The 13,021-nt window shown below is 46.9% G+C and overlaps 1 protein-coding gene across 1 annotated transcript in view; it reads left to right on the top strand.

Annotated features, from left to right (window-relative positions):
• The window catches only part of ASH1L (ASH1 like histone lysine methyltransferase), a 75,667-nt gene that overhangs the window by 32,487 nt on the left and 30,159 nt on the right, over positions 1–13,021 (top strand). The window contains exons 4-6 of the mRNA XM_083477492.1: positions 2,757–2,858; positions 5,889–6,591; positions 7,497–7,676. Of these exons, the coding sequence (XP_083333618.1) occupies positions 2,757–2,858; positions 5,889–6,591; positions 7,497–7,676 (985 nt within the window). The remainder of the gene's footprint in view (positions 1–2,756; positions 2,859–5,888; positions 6,592–7,496; positions 7,677–13,021) is intronic.

Genomic DNA, 13,021 nt, shown 5'->3' with positions numbered 1-13,021 from the left:
AATTATATTAAAGCCATAAGATAAAATGACAGAAGTGAACTAGAAACAGAATTAATAAAGGAGCAGCACTGAACAGTGCAGCAGGAGGGGGTAACTAATTTTACTTTCATAGAATTGTAGAGTTAGACGGGACCACGAGGGTCATGTAGTCCAACCCCCCTGCAGTGCAGGAATCTTTTGCTCAATGTGGGGCTCGAACGTTGGTGTGCCTGCTGCCGATTGGGACTAGTAGAGCAGAAGGCAGAGATCCTGCAGTAGGGGGAGTCAGAGCCAATGACAGGCAGAGCCAACTAACTTTAGTTTTGTCTCCAGTCCCCTCCTTGCTCAATGGGCAACACTGAGATTTAGGAAGCGGGAGCCGGTTCGGCAGCTGATTGAGAGCAGATTGAAGCTGGTGGGGCAGTACTTCATTTGCCGTTATTGGGAACAAATTCCTATGCCCCACAAATAACCCAGAGATGCATTTTAAATAAAAGCACACATTCTACTCATGTAAAAACACGCTGATTCCCGGACCATAAGCCGGCCAGATTAAGAAGGTGATTGGGTCGGATCCAGCCCCTGGGCCTTAGTTTGCCTACCCATGTCTAACTACTACACCACACTGGCTGGCTGTTGAAGAGCAGGGGCTAGACTCTTCATTTTTGCAGGAGAAGCTGAACCCTCCCCAGCTTTCTGCAGGGAGTGTTCTCCTTCAGCCTGGCTAGATGAAGAATGTTTGTGGTAACTTTAAATAGGAAGGTGAGAGGGGAAAGTTCAGCTCTTCTCAGGCACCCACTCCTTTAGACCCTCCCACGCCCTGCTTTATACATGGGTGTGTGTGTGTGACTGTCCTCGCAACATCTATTTTGCCTGTCTAGACATCAGAAATGATACTTATGAAAGCAGGGAGTGTGTGAGATAGCAAGTTTCTGTCCTATTTATCTTCCGCAGTACTCTCGATGTGCAACGGTGCTGAAGGAGAGTTACCGCGCAGCCCGAAGACAAATTATCCTTATTGGGAGCATTCAGAAGTTTGTTTGTCCAACCTCCCTTGCCAGCTCCACGGTCACCCTATTTATAACAGGGCTGGGGAACCTGACTCCCCCTAGAAGTTTTTGGACTACAACTCCCATCAGCCTCAGCCAGCGCAGCCCAATGATCAGGGATGGTGGGGGTCCAGCACCATTTGGAGGGTCACAGGTTCCCCCATCCTTGTTCTGTATGCACCGCCATGGATTCTTCCCTTTACAATATGCTTGAAATTACTGTAGATTTCAAACAGGAACTCTGTTTTTTATTTATTTGGGTGGAAGAACCCAAAGACTTGGAAGCGAATGCAAACATGTGCAGCACTTCCATTCTTTATCAAGCTCAACCGCAGTTTACATTAAGGACATGAATGCATTGATCTGTTCACTCAGTGCATAATATTGTTCTGCTTGGTATATTTGCAAAGGTTTGATAAAGGCCTTTTATTTTAGTAAAACAATACTTTCAAATAAAGCACAGTGTTGGAGATACTGTCCCTAGGCATTACTTAGCTTTTTGCTACTTAGAAGGAGGGAGAAGAAACAAAAGCTGAAAATAGAAACCATCAGCATGGCAATAGTATTATCTGGGCTTAAGGGGGGAAAGTATGTAGACATCAGGATTATTATGCAGAAATGGAAAGAAGTTCATATTTTTCGAGGAAGAATCTCAGGCTGCTGTTTGTGATAAGCTGGGGAAAGGATGAACAACATGTGTGTGTGTATCCAAGTTCTAACATGCTGTTGTGACACTTAAATACTCTCTGGTGTGTTTCCCTCCCCATTCCCCCAAAGTTCCAGGTGGAAGAGTACAAGAGACACTTAGAGGTGGGGGATAAAAAATGCTGTGTGTGGACTGGGGTGGGGTGTTGAACCAATTTCTCTGGATGTCAGTAGAGCAGTGGGAAAAGGAAAACTGAGAAATCGAATTTCATTAAACCAGATGTGCCAGGTGTTCCTTTCAGTGGAAGGATGGATGGGACAGAAGGGAGTGATGGAGAGAGAAAGCAGCCGTGGAGAGCTCCTCTTAAGTGGTGGTTGGAGCCTTCTGACATGTTTTTGTAAATGCTGCCTCTCACCTGGTGGTCTTTTAGATCGAAACATTTCCTCTTTCTCAGCTGCAGCACCCGAGTCCAAATAGAACTTGTCTGCTCTATATTCCATTTTGTGTTCTCCCCCCCCTTTTTTTTTTGCCTATTGTTGTTGCTGTTATTAGACAGATTTTTTTAAACTTCTGTTCCCCAGAAGGATCCAGTGTGGGTTACAGCAAAACAAAATACAGCATTGAAAACAGTTAAAAATAAAGTCACTAGGATGGGTCTTGAATATATCTCAAGTGTCAAAGGCCACTTTGTTATTATTGATGTGCTTGGACTTTAGAGAAAGATGCAAATGGAGGGGAGCCAGGTCTTTGCCCCAAGGCACTTACAGTTTAAAAGGTGGGGGAGGAAGAGGAAGGAGGAAAGCAAGGGCTGAATGCATACCTAGTCTTCATTTCAGCTGAACACAAAACCACAGGGGTTCATCTACTGCAGCGTTTCCCAAACTTGGGTCTCCAGCTGTTTTTGAACTACAATTACCATCATCCCTGACCACTGGGGATGATGGGAGTTGTAGTCCAAAAACAGCTGGAGACCCAAGTTTGGGAAACGCTGATCTTGTGGTTCCTTTTGATCCTTTTCTGACATTGGTAAGCACAGCTTAAAACCTTCTGTTTCTTTTTGACACGCTTTTCTCCTTTGCCAGGAAATCTTCCAGCACAAGACAAACCCTTGCAGAGGCCATCGGAGGGCACGAGCTGCAGCCCCTCCAGGAAGAGGTCTTCATCCGAGAGCACATCCTCTACAGGCAAATAAACCTCCTGCTGCTTCTCAAATGAGGATAGCGATCCCGTGGGCTTCCAGATGCTGTTGGACCAGCTCCCATCAGCCTCAGCAGCATGGCCCAGTGGTCAGGCATCATCTGGAAGGCCACAGATTCCCCATCTCTGACCTACGCCTATGTCCCAGCCAATCTAGGATCTCATATTAAACGCACTTAGAGAAGTGTATAGTAGGTGTGGGGAACCTGGTGGCCCTCCAGATGTTGCTGGACTCCCATCAGCCCCATCCAGCATAGCCACTGGTCATAGATGATGGGCGTTGGCATCCAGCGTCATCTGGAGGGCCATAGGTTCCCCATCCCCACTCTAAAATTCTATGCTGTGCTTGTTATTCTGCTAGATAATCTAGAAGGGCTGGTCATGGATCCTTTGGGCACAATTTGGTTCATGGGAGGCAATCAGCTTTCCGTCAATTAAAAACCCACCACGTTGGAAGCCCAGCAGATGCACAGGAGTTGGATTTCTCAGTAGCCGCTGTATTAACTTCAATATGTCAGCAGTGCGGCTGCCTTGGGTGTCGTCTTCAAATGAGTAAAAAGTGAGGTAGAAATTATAAAATAAATGGGGAGTCAGTAGGCTTGTGACTCCTTTTGGAACTTGGTGCTGAAGAATCACAGAATCGTAGAGTTGGAAGGGATCCCAAGGGCCAGCTGGTCCGATTCCCTGCAGTGCAAGAATCCTGCTCACAGCCATCCCTGGGTGGGCTCGAACCACCAGCCTTTTGGTTAACAGCAAGATGGCAAAAGATACCGCTCCATGATGAAACTTCTATTCAGAGTGCAATGGGGAGTAATGCAGAGCTCATCAATTAATCCGACTCCTGCACCAGTTGGGTTGTTGTTACTTGTCTTCTAGCTACCACCTTCGCTTTAAGGTGTTTTCAGGTGTGCCGCTTTTTAGCAGTCTTTATGCCAGGTGGGCTGAGTGAAGCTTAATGCTGCATAGGAAGAGATGAGGAAGTGGGTACGGTCACTTTTGTGGTTGCTGGGCAGCCATGGATGTGCCCTATATTGCTCCCGGGTCAACCACCCAATCAGGTTGCCTAGCCAGTCGCCTTAAAGAATGCATTTTTAGGGTCACTGCATCAGGGAGACAACAAAAGGTCCTTCTGCTTGTGTCATTTTTAACAGGAGGAAGCTTGGAAGAAGTCTTATCTATTATTAATAATAAATAATAATAATTTGATTTATTATCCTTCCTTCAGTTGGTAGAGCATGAGACTCCTAAGCTCAGGGTTGTGGGTTCAAGTCCCATGTTGGGCAAAAGTTTCCTGCATTACGGGGGGTTGGACTAGATGACCCTCACGGACCCTTCCAACTCTACAAGTCTATGATTCTCCCCTTCCCTTCACCCCAATGGCTCGGGGCGAGTCACAGCAATTTAATATGCAACACTAAAAACAAATTACAAATGTATGTATTTATAAACCTGTCTCAATTGCTTATTTTAAAAATCTCTTAAGCAGTATGCAACAGCAGCACAAAAAGCAATAAAATGGCATAAAAACTCTGTTTAAGCGTGTGAGTAAAACATCGTTATATAAAAAATTGTAGAAACAGCTACAAGTAAAAACAGGCCTAAGAGTGTCCCGTCTTATGGATAAGGGGAAGTACCAGGTGGGATTCTCCATGAATGTTAGTCCACATCTGTGGTCATCTTTCGGTTCCCTCAAGTGATTAATGTGACTCCTACTTTTTATTCATTTTTATTTATTCCTGATTCTTGTCTTCATCCCCACCCCATCCTTACTCTAATTAAACTGAAATAACCAAAGGGGGTTGGGGAAAGCTTATGTTGTGGCCTAAAGTACCGTTGTGCTGCCAGTGTGGCTGGGCTACAGCTGTCGGCTGGTACAGAGAGGCTGAGCCGCAGCTGGAAAGATAGCAGCAGGTGGCATTTTAAGCAGTTGACACCATGCGAGACAGATGAGGAGAGTGAGGTTAGGTTGAGACAGTGTTAGAATTGGATTGCGGTTGGGGAGGAAGCGATGTAGATTGGGAGGGGTCAGAATGCGATAATGAAAGCTGCTGATGTTGTCCATCCTCACCGTGAAATCCTCCCTAGGCACCCTAGCCTTACGAAAAACTTCCTTTGTTAATCAAATGCTCTCTGGTCTTCCCTGCCTAGCGCTGCAGCTGTTACCAGGCTCATGCGGTTGGGGTTGCCTGGATCCTCTTGGGTCGTTTCCAAAAATGGGAGCACCAGTTCAAGGGCAGACTACCGAGACTCAGCATCTCCCCCCCCCCCAAGCCACGTTGTGTAGCTGGATTAGCATCGGTTAGTGCAGCTGCTTAGGCCCCTCTATTTCCTCAACAGATGGTGAGCTTGCGAGGAATCCCAGATAATTTCACCCTCCTCAAAGGAGCACAGTGTGAGGATGGCCATACACAACCCTAAAAAATCAGAAAGCTTTTAACCAGCTTAGGCTGGCTTACCAGCTGCACCCTTTCTTGAAGAAGATAGACCTCACTGCTATCATTCAAGCATTTGTAATTCCTGATTAGACTACTGGAAAAGAGTCGGGGAAACTTCAACTGGTCCAACTCGGATACTGCTGGAATTTGGAGTGCAGCTGGTTGGCTGGAGCACAACGTTGTTCCATCGCCATTGGCTAGTTAGTTACTTGCTTCTGGGCCCAGTTCAAGGTACTGGTTGTTATTTCTAAAGCCCTAGATCCTTTTGCTACCTGCGTTTAAGTAGTCAGGGTGTTATCGGTCATGGCTCCATTGTTGTGGAAAGTCCTCCCCAGAGAAACCCACCTGGCCCCATCACTTATAGTCATGTGGTTAAAGGCCTGTCTTTTTCAGAAGGCTTTTAATTATTGATTCTGCTGCTGCTGCTGCTGCTGCTGCTGCTAAAGTTGGAGGGTGTGTTTGTACTACAAGTTATCTTATTTCATCTGCTCAAACCTATGTGGCATATATGTATTTAAAATAAGTGGAAAAATGAAAATCCGAACCTACTTATGCTTCCTGATGTTTCTTCTCCTTCTCCAGTGGCCCCGCTTCCTTCACGAAGTACAAGGCTCGGGACTGCAGTGGAAGATCCTGTGGATAATCTACTGCAGCGCATGGCTCAACATGAAAGCCAGGGTGCCCTGGACAAGACCCTTGAGGCCGTCATGACGCACACACCTGTTCTGCCCTCAGGTAGCCCCAGCCGAAGTCCCAGCAGGGAGAAGAGCAGCGGGCTCTTGATTCCGGGCAACGCGGGTGGCGATGGCATCTCGCTCCTTTCAGACCGGTTGTTGAGCGGCTACTCTCCCCATCACCTCAAGAGGAGCATGGTGGAAGCCATGCAGTGCCAGGCGAGGAAAATGTGCAATTACGACAAGCTTTTGGCCACTAAGAAAAACCTGGACCACGTCAACAAAATCCTCAAAGCCAAGAAGCTGCAGAGGCAGGCGCGGACTGGCAATAACTTTGTGAAGCGCCGGCCCGGCCGGCCCAGGAAGTACCCTTTGCCCTCAGTGGTTTCAGTCCACGCCCTCCAAGTGAGCCGCTTTGTCAGCCAAGAACTGGACAGCGGGGGCCAAGGCTGCTTGCTCCACCGCAGTCCTGACACGGTTACTGATGCCATAGAATCGGTGGTTCAGGGGGTTAACGTGAAAGGCTGGAAGAGGAAGAGGTGGCTGGAGGAGGAGCAGGCCAGGAAAAGGCAGAAGCCTCTACCAGATGACGAGCAGGAGAGCAATAAAAGGTAATCCCTCTGCATGTGAACACTACTGGTTGGGCTTCAGCTGCACCAGGTGTGGGGAACCTTTGACCCTCCCAGAGTTTGCAGAACTACAACTCTCATTAGCCCTAGGAAGTGTTGCCTGATGGCCACGGGTGATAGGAGTTGCAGTTCAGCAGCAACTGACGAGGCCAAAGGCTTCCCGTATCTGAGCTGCATGGAGAATCTGAGCTGCACAGAATTGTTGTAGGTGTGCATAAAAGTTTCTAGTCCTCATGATCCGTACAGTATAAAATAAAAACAAAGACAGCATCGTGACCACTGAGGAAGGGAATTATGCAGCAGCTGACCTTTGAACACAAAGCTGCACCAGACCATTGGTTTTGGGGCCCATTCTTGCCTACTCTGGCTGGCAGCAGCTCTCCCAAGATGTCAGGCAAAGGTCTTTCCCACAACTGCTGTCAGATATTGAACCTGGTATCATTGGCAAGTAAGGCCTTGGCTATGACTGCCTTCCTGACCAGGGGTCCTCCAGATGTTTCTGGACTATAATTCCCTTGCTGGCTGCGACTTATGAGAGTTGTAGTCCAAAACATCTGGAAGGCACCAGGTTGGGGAAGCCTGAGCTGTTGGAGCTACTCTGGGCACAGTTTTTGCAGAAGCGGCATACAGATGATGATGACTGGCCCATCTAGTACAGTTTCACCTGTTCTGACTGGCAGCCACCTCTCCAAGGTCTCTGCTAGGCAACCAAAGTAGCTTGAACTGGAGATGCCAAAGACGGAACCTGAGACCTTCTGCATGCAGAATGCATACTCTGCCGCTGAACGATCATACTCCCTGCATAAGTTTTCTCCTGCCATACTTGCTGCTGGTCTGCTCACCTTTCCTGGTTTCTCTCTCTCTCCCCCCCCCCCCCACCTTTCCAGCTTTTCTGAGACAACAACTGAGTCCCCTCCTCCTGATGAGGCGATAGTGAAGCCGCGTGAGCTGGAGAATGTTGAGCAGCCTCTGACTTCCCTTGTGCAGCGTGAGAAGAAAGCTCCGCGCCCCCCAAAGAAGAAATATCAGAAGGCAGGGCTCTACTCTGATGTGTACAAAACCACCGAGTAAGTTGGACCTACTGAAATGTCATAGCCTGCTAGGTCAGTCCACAACCTCCCCCTGAATTAGGACTCTTGGAACCATAAAAATTGAAAATGCAGGCCTGCAATGACACCACAGACCTTCCCAGGTAACCCTGGTCTGAGAGAGACCTCTAGAAGTCTTGGCCGTGTTGCTCAGTTGCCATCCTTGAAGAAGCTCAAAGTTATAAAGCACATTAAAAATAATAATTATTTTTTAAAATTACATCTACATTTTAAAACTTTGTTATTGCTAAAAAAGAAAAGAATCTCCCCAGCTACCCTTCTCTGCCCTTTCAGGTCAAAGATTAGATGGAAAGAAAGGGAAGATAGTAGTGGAGATAAAAGCAAATTGGTGCCGGGGGTGGGGAGCATTTAGCTCCAGGGTTGGAAACTTTTGTGAGCACATCTGGAATGTTGAGAGTGCCTTGGATTCATATTTTTCTACCATGTTATTGATGGAAAACACTGGCACTTTGGGGGCCATTTTGCCCAGGATGCCTCACTCTGAGCAAAGACCCCTGTGGCTCTTTCTCAAAGAGTCACAGGAGGAGGAAAGCCATGCAGAGGCATTGCCAAGGCAAGGCTTCTGTGGATATCTGGTAGTGGTGGGGGAGGCATGTTTGAGTGCCAATTTGCTGTGACTTCCACCTGAGACAGTTGTCTCAATTTGCCTTATGGTTGGGCAGGACCTGCTTTCACTGAACTAGAAGACTCACTGCATTCAGAAACTCAGATATATAAACTAGGTGGCAAATGGCTCCTTAAACCAAAGTTACAGTCGCCAAAACAGAATATCTAGTTGTAATTTTGGGTCAAGGCCCTGCTTAAAGTCATATTTTTCAAATAATGGACTGGCTGGGATTGATTCTCAGCTAAACATCTGGCTAGTTCAGTTGACAACCTTGAGCTAGGTTAAGAGCTTTGAGAACTTAAAGAAGAAAAGTCACTTGATCCAGGGACGGTCCACATATTTACTGGCCTATTATATGACCTCTTTTTCTTAATGGTGACTGTTCCTGCTCGGTCTGCACAGAAAAAACATTTAGGTTCCAGAAATTCATTTTGATTGTGCAGATAATATATAACAGATAGAATTCTACAGGGTGGGGTGAAATTCTACAGGGTAGTGTGTGAAAACAGTCCACATCCAATGATTCCCAGGCATGCACCTCCAGATAGTGGAGATCTCAAGTGGAGATCTCATCCTGGTGCCTAGCCATCTTCACTCGATCACAAGTGGTCGAAAACCAGGTGCAAAATGCGCCTAGTGCCTGGTTAGTTTCAAGCACTGCCCATGAGTGTCCCACTTTAGCAAGCGTAATGCTGCACTCTGATCCATTGAGAAAATGAGAGGGTGTGGTTGTAGCATGTGGAAGAAGAATTTCACAAGGCCACAGGGACAGTCCTGATCTTCTGACGGTGTAGCTTCACGTGCTCATCCTGGCAAGAGGGCAGACTGATGTTGGGCTGGCTAGTCCAGAGAGACACTAAAGGGGAAGCCCCTCTTTATTGTTCTCTTGAGGCAAGTTTTGGGAATCAGCTGCTTCTAAACAATGACATAAAGGGGCACTCGGAAAGTGGAGTACTTTCCTCTCAGTCCTATTTAACTGGTTTCCCAAACAGCGCATAGCAGTGGAGCCCTGTTGAGTGACCGTTTTGCCCACGGTCCCATTTTCAGGAGGAAGTGGGCTGAGGCCCAGTGGCAAATCCTGTTGCCGCCGGGTGTGTGCTTGTAACATACCTTGAGAACATAGGGAAACCATTCGAATATGATTCACATCAGGTTGGCACGTTTGGACCCCACCATCCCCGCAACATGAGTTGCTGTAGTTTTCATACACCAGTTGGCACAAACCTTGGTTTTTTTGAGCCTGAATTAGCCCAAGGGAGACAGCCAGTGCAGGCATGCAGTCGCTCTGGGATGCAATCTGATGCAACTTTTCGTCTCCTCTCTGGAGCCCACACGCAAAATTCCTGAATGGTAGCCAAGTTAAAGAATACTTTGCTCACAAGATGTGTGACTCATCAGCATTTCCTTTCCTTTCCTTTTTTGTTTAAAGGACGGATTGGAAGCATCTCCTCTTAAGACCAGGGAGCGGCTTACTCTCCTGAGAACCCTTTTGGCAGCTCTCATAAATTGCTTTTCCCCAAGTGAGGAAGAATTTTGCCACTTGGCCTCTGATTGTTCTTTGGCGATGGCAGAGTTTTCAGGGAGAAAGGTGTTCCATGGGAAGTGAACTGAGTCTGGGATGAATTGTTTCTGCAAAAGTAAAAACACAGGGAGCTTTTAGCGGTGCATTAACCCGAAAACATATTCTTTTGTGAAAGATATGCAAATTGGAAATTCCTCAGGGTTGCATTAAAAGGAAAAACAAACCAAAATCCATGCACTTTGAAATCACATCTCCTTAAAAAAGATCCTAACATTGAAATGACACATTATAGACACAGACATTCATAGAAATAAAAATACCAAATGTTTGTCAGTCAGCCTTCTGTTTCCAAAGACAACTATGTCAGCATTTCACAAACACTTGAGCAGAATTCTGATATTTGAAATGCAAACCACTGTATTTTTAAGTTATTGATGAGGATAAGTCTCATCAACATGACATTTATGGCTCCTGATGAAGAGTGAGTGCCGGGGAAGCTCTCTTTTCTTCGATAAAATGAGCAAACCTAAGGCATGCGCTTTCCACGTGTTCACTTAACACTGATATGTTGGAGGTATCCCCAGCATTTATAGGTAGGGCTGGGAGAGACCCCTGCCTGACACCCTGGACAGCCTTACTGATCAGTATAAGAGACAGTGCTGAGCTATTTGGACCAGTGGGTCTGTATCCGGATAAGGCAGCTTCCCATGAGATAGAGCTCAGCCACAAATAGCATCACAAACGCAGACCAGAAATGCTGTTCAGTGAGGATAATTGCAGGGTGGGGGGTGGAAACAGGCCTCTTCGCTTGAAAGTAAGGCTGTTGGTGTAGATAAAGAAATATTGCTTCATTGATTTTATTTGGTTATCAGATTTATTACCTGCCATTCACATTAAGATCACAGGGCGGGTTGCAATGGCACAAATAATGCATTTCGAAACCAAATAAAAACCTGATAAATTAACAATTTGTAGGTAGATAACAGAAATACTTTTCAGCTGTCAAAGGCCAGGATAAAGAGAGATGTCTTCAGCATTCAATAAAGCAGAGTAACGATGACACTAGATGTAGCTCTACAAGGATGGAATTCTGTGGTTTTGGCACTGCCACAGAGAATGCTCTCTTGCCGGCTGCCAGCCTCTGAGTCTGGGAAGGTGGCAGGGCAACTGTGAGGGCCCCCTTCTGCTGATGTTAATGGCTGGGAAGGTCTGCAGGAAAGGAGGTGGTCTCTCACATATTTGAGACCTTAAGTCAGTCTTGTCTGTGAACACCTTGAATTGGGCTTTGAAACGAACAGGCAACCAACAACTGCTGCTTTAAAACAGGAGTTCTAGATGGCACCCCAGCCTGTAACTTGGCTGCTGCATTCTGGACCATGGGACAGTCCCACGCAGAGCACATTACAATAATCCAGAGGCTGGAGTACATTGGCCCAAGTCAACCTGTCCAAAGCAGGCTGCAGCTGGCAAGCTAGCTGGACTCACTTGCAGCCACCAAGACCACCCGGCCCTTGAATGTCAAAGTTGGGTTCCAGAAGTACCCCAGTTCTCTGCACCCGCTCCTTCCATGGGAGTGCAACCCTGTCCAGAGTGGGGCTGCGAGTTTTACCAGTCAGCAAATTTGTGGAGAGCTAATAATTAAATGATTTTTCTGAAGGGGGGAAATGTGCACATGTGGCACACCAGCAGCTGGTCTCAGGAGAGGTCTATCTTCCTCCTAAGAGAGGATGGTGTCTTGCCACTGGAGAGTTTTGCAAGTACAGTTGCACCTTGGAAGATGAATGGAATCCGTTCTGGAAGTCCATTCGACTTCCAAAACGTTTGGAAAGCAAAGCTCGGCTTCGGATTGGTTGCAGGAAGGTCTTGCAGCCAATTGGAAGCCCCGTCGGGACATTCGGATTCCAACGTTTGCAAACTGGAACACTTACTTCCGGGTCTGTGGCGTTCGGGAGCCAAAACGTCCAAGTACCAAGGCGTTCGGGATCTAAGGTACAACTGTACTTCTGTTAAAAACTGTGTGCGTTTTTGTGCCCTCTGAAAAGCGTTTAATAAGTGTCGTCTATTAAACCTTGAGGCCCTCCTTAAAAGCTGGGGTTTTTTCAGACTGTCGGAACGGAACTTCATAAACGGTTTTGCTTGCTGTGCGAGAGGGCGGAAAAAGCTGCCGTGGGTGGGTGTGACCTCCATCCCAGTCGGACAGAGGTCGTGATGGTGCAAAATGGGGCCCTGACCTCTCTCAGAATGTCCAAAGCAATGTACCCCCCTTGGCCCTACCAGTGTTTGCCGCTTGTTTGGGGTTGTGCTGGAGAAGTTTTGGGCCTGCACACCTAATTATTACAATGGTACAGTACCCTCTTGTGGCAGTACAGTTTACTGCTGCGCTGGCAGTATAGAGGCTTGTTGAAAGTAGGTCAGCAGAGGGCAGTTCTATCAGCCAGTATGTGCTGCACACACTGAAAATAAATTAAGAGCTTTAGGACCACTCCTAATTTGCAGGTTTTAGTTACATGCGGCTGGCTAAATCTGCAGGCCTTTTATTGTGAACGTGCCAGGTTGAAGTTAGTGGATGTAGTGCCCTGTGGCTGTACAGTATTACCATTCAGAGAGTGTTTCTTTAATAGATTATGAACCTGACAATGGAATGTCGAGGTTAGGCTTGGTTTATTTTAATGTCAGTTTGCTCCTCTTTCCTCTACGAAAATGACCTTTGCACATTTCTCTGTAATCATTAGCACTGGAAGCTTGTGATACTTTGAGGATTTTGTTGTTGTTTTTTTAAAAAAGAGAGAAATTCTCAATAGCTGCAGAGAGGTATCGCTGCTCTAAGTTCCAGTCCAGCTACCAAGCTCCCTTTAACCATGTCAACTCATTTATGGCGATGGTCGTGTTTTGAGCTATCGCTTTGGGCTGTAGCAGAATGGCACTGTTCCACAAGCATTTAAACCCCTTCACCAAAATTGAGCTTGGCTGGCTTTGGAGTGAGTCTTGAGATTGCTCAGCAGTAGTTATTACCTCACCCTCTTACCCCTGCCGGAAAGAATAGCTTACCTATAGCCAGTTGTGGCTGGTGCCCATTGGGACCGGTGGGAAGGAAGGCGAGTGCCCAGCAGGTGGTGGAACCAGTGCCAATGACAGGCAGAACCAGCTAACTGTAGCCTTGTCCCCATCCTCCTC

The sequence above is a fragment of the Podarcis liolepis genome (assembly GCF_965112155.1).
Source record: "Podarcis liolepis genome assembly, chromosome: 15".
NCBI classification, from domain to species: domain Eukaryota; kingdom Metazoa; phylum Chordata; class Lepidosauria; order Squamata; family Lacertidae; genus Podarcis; species Podarcis liolepis.
Note: the sequence above shows the minus strand (reverse complement) of the source record. Positions and strands in the feature narration are given on the sequence as shown.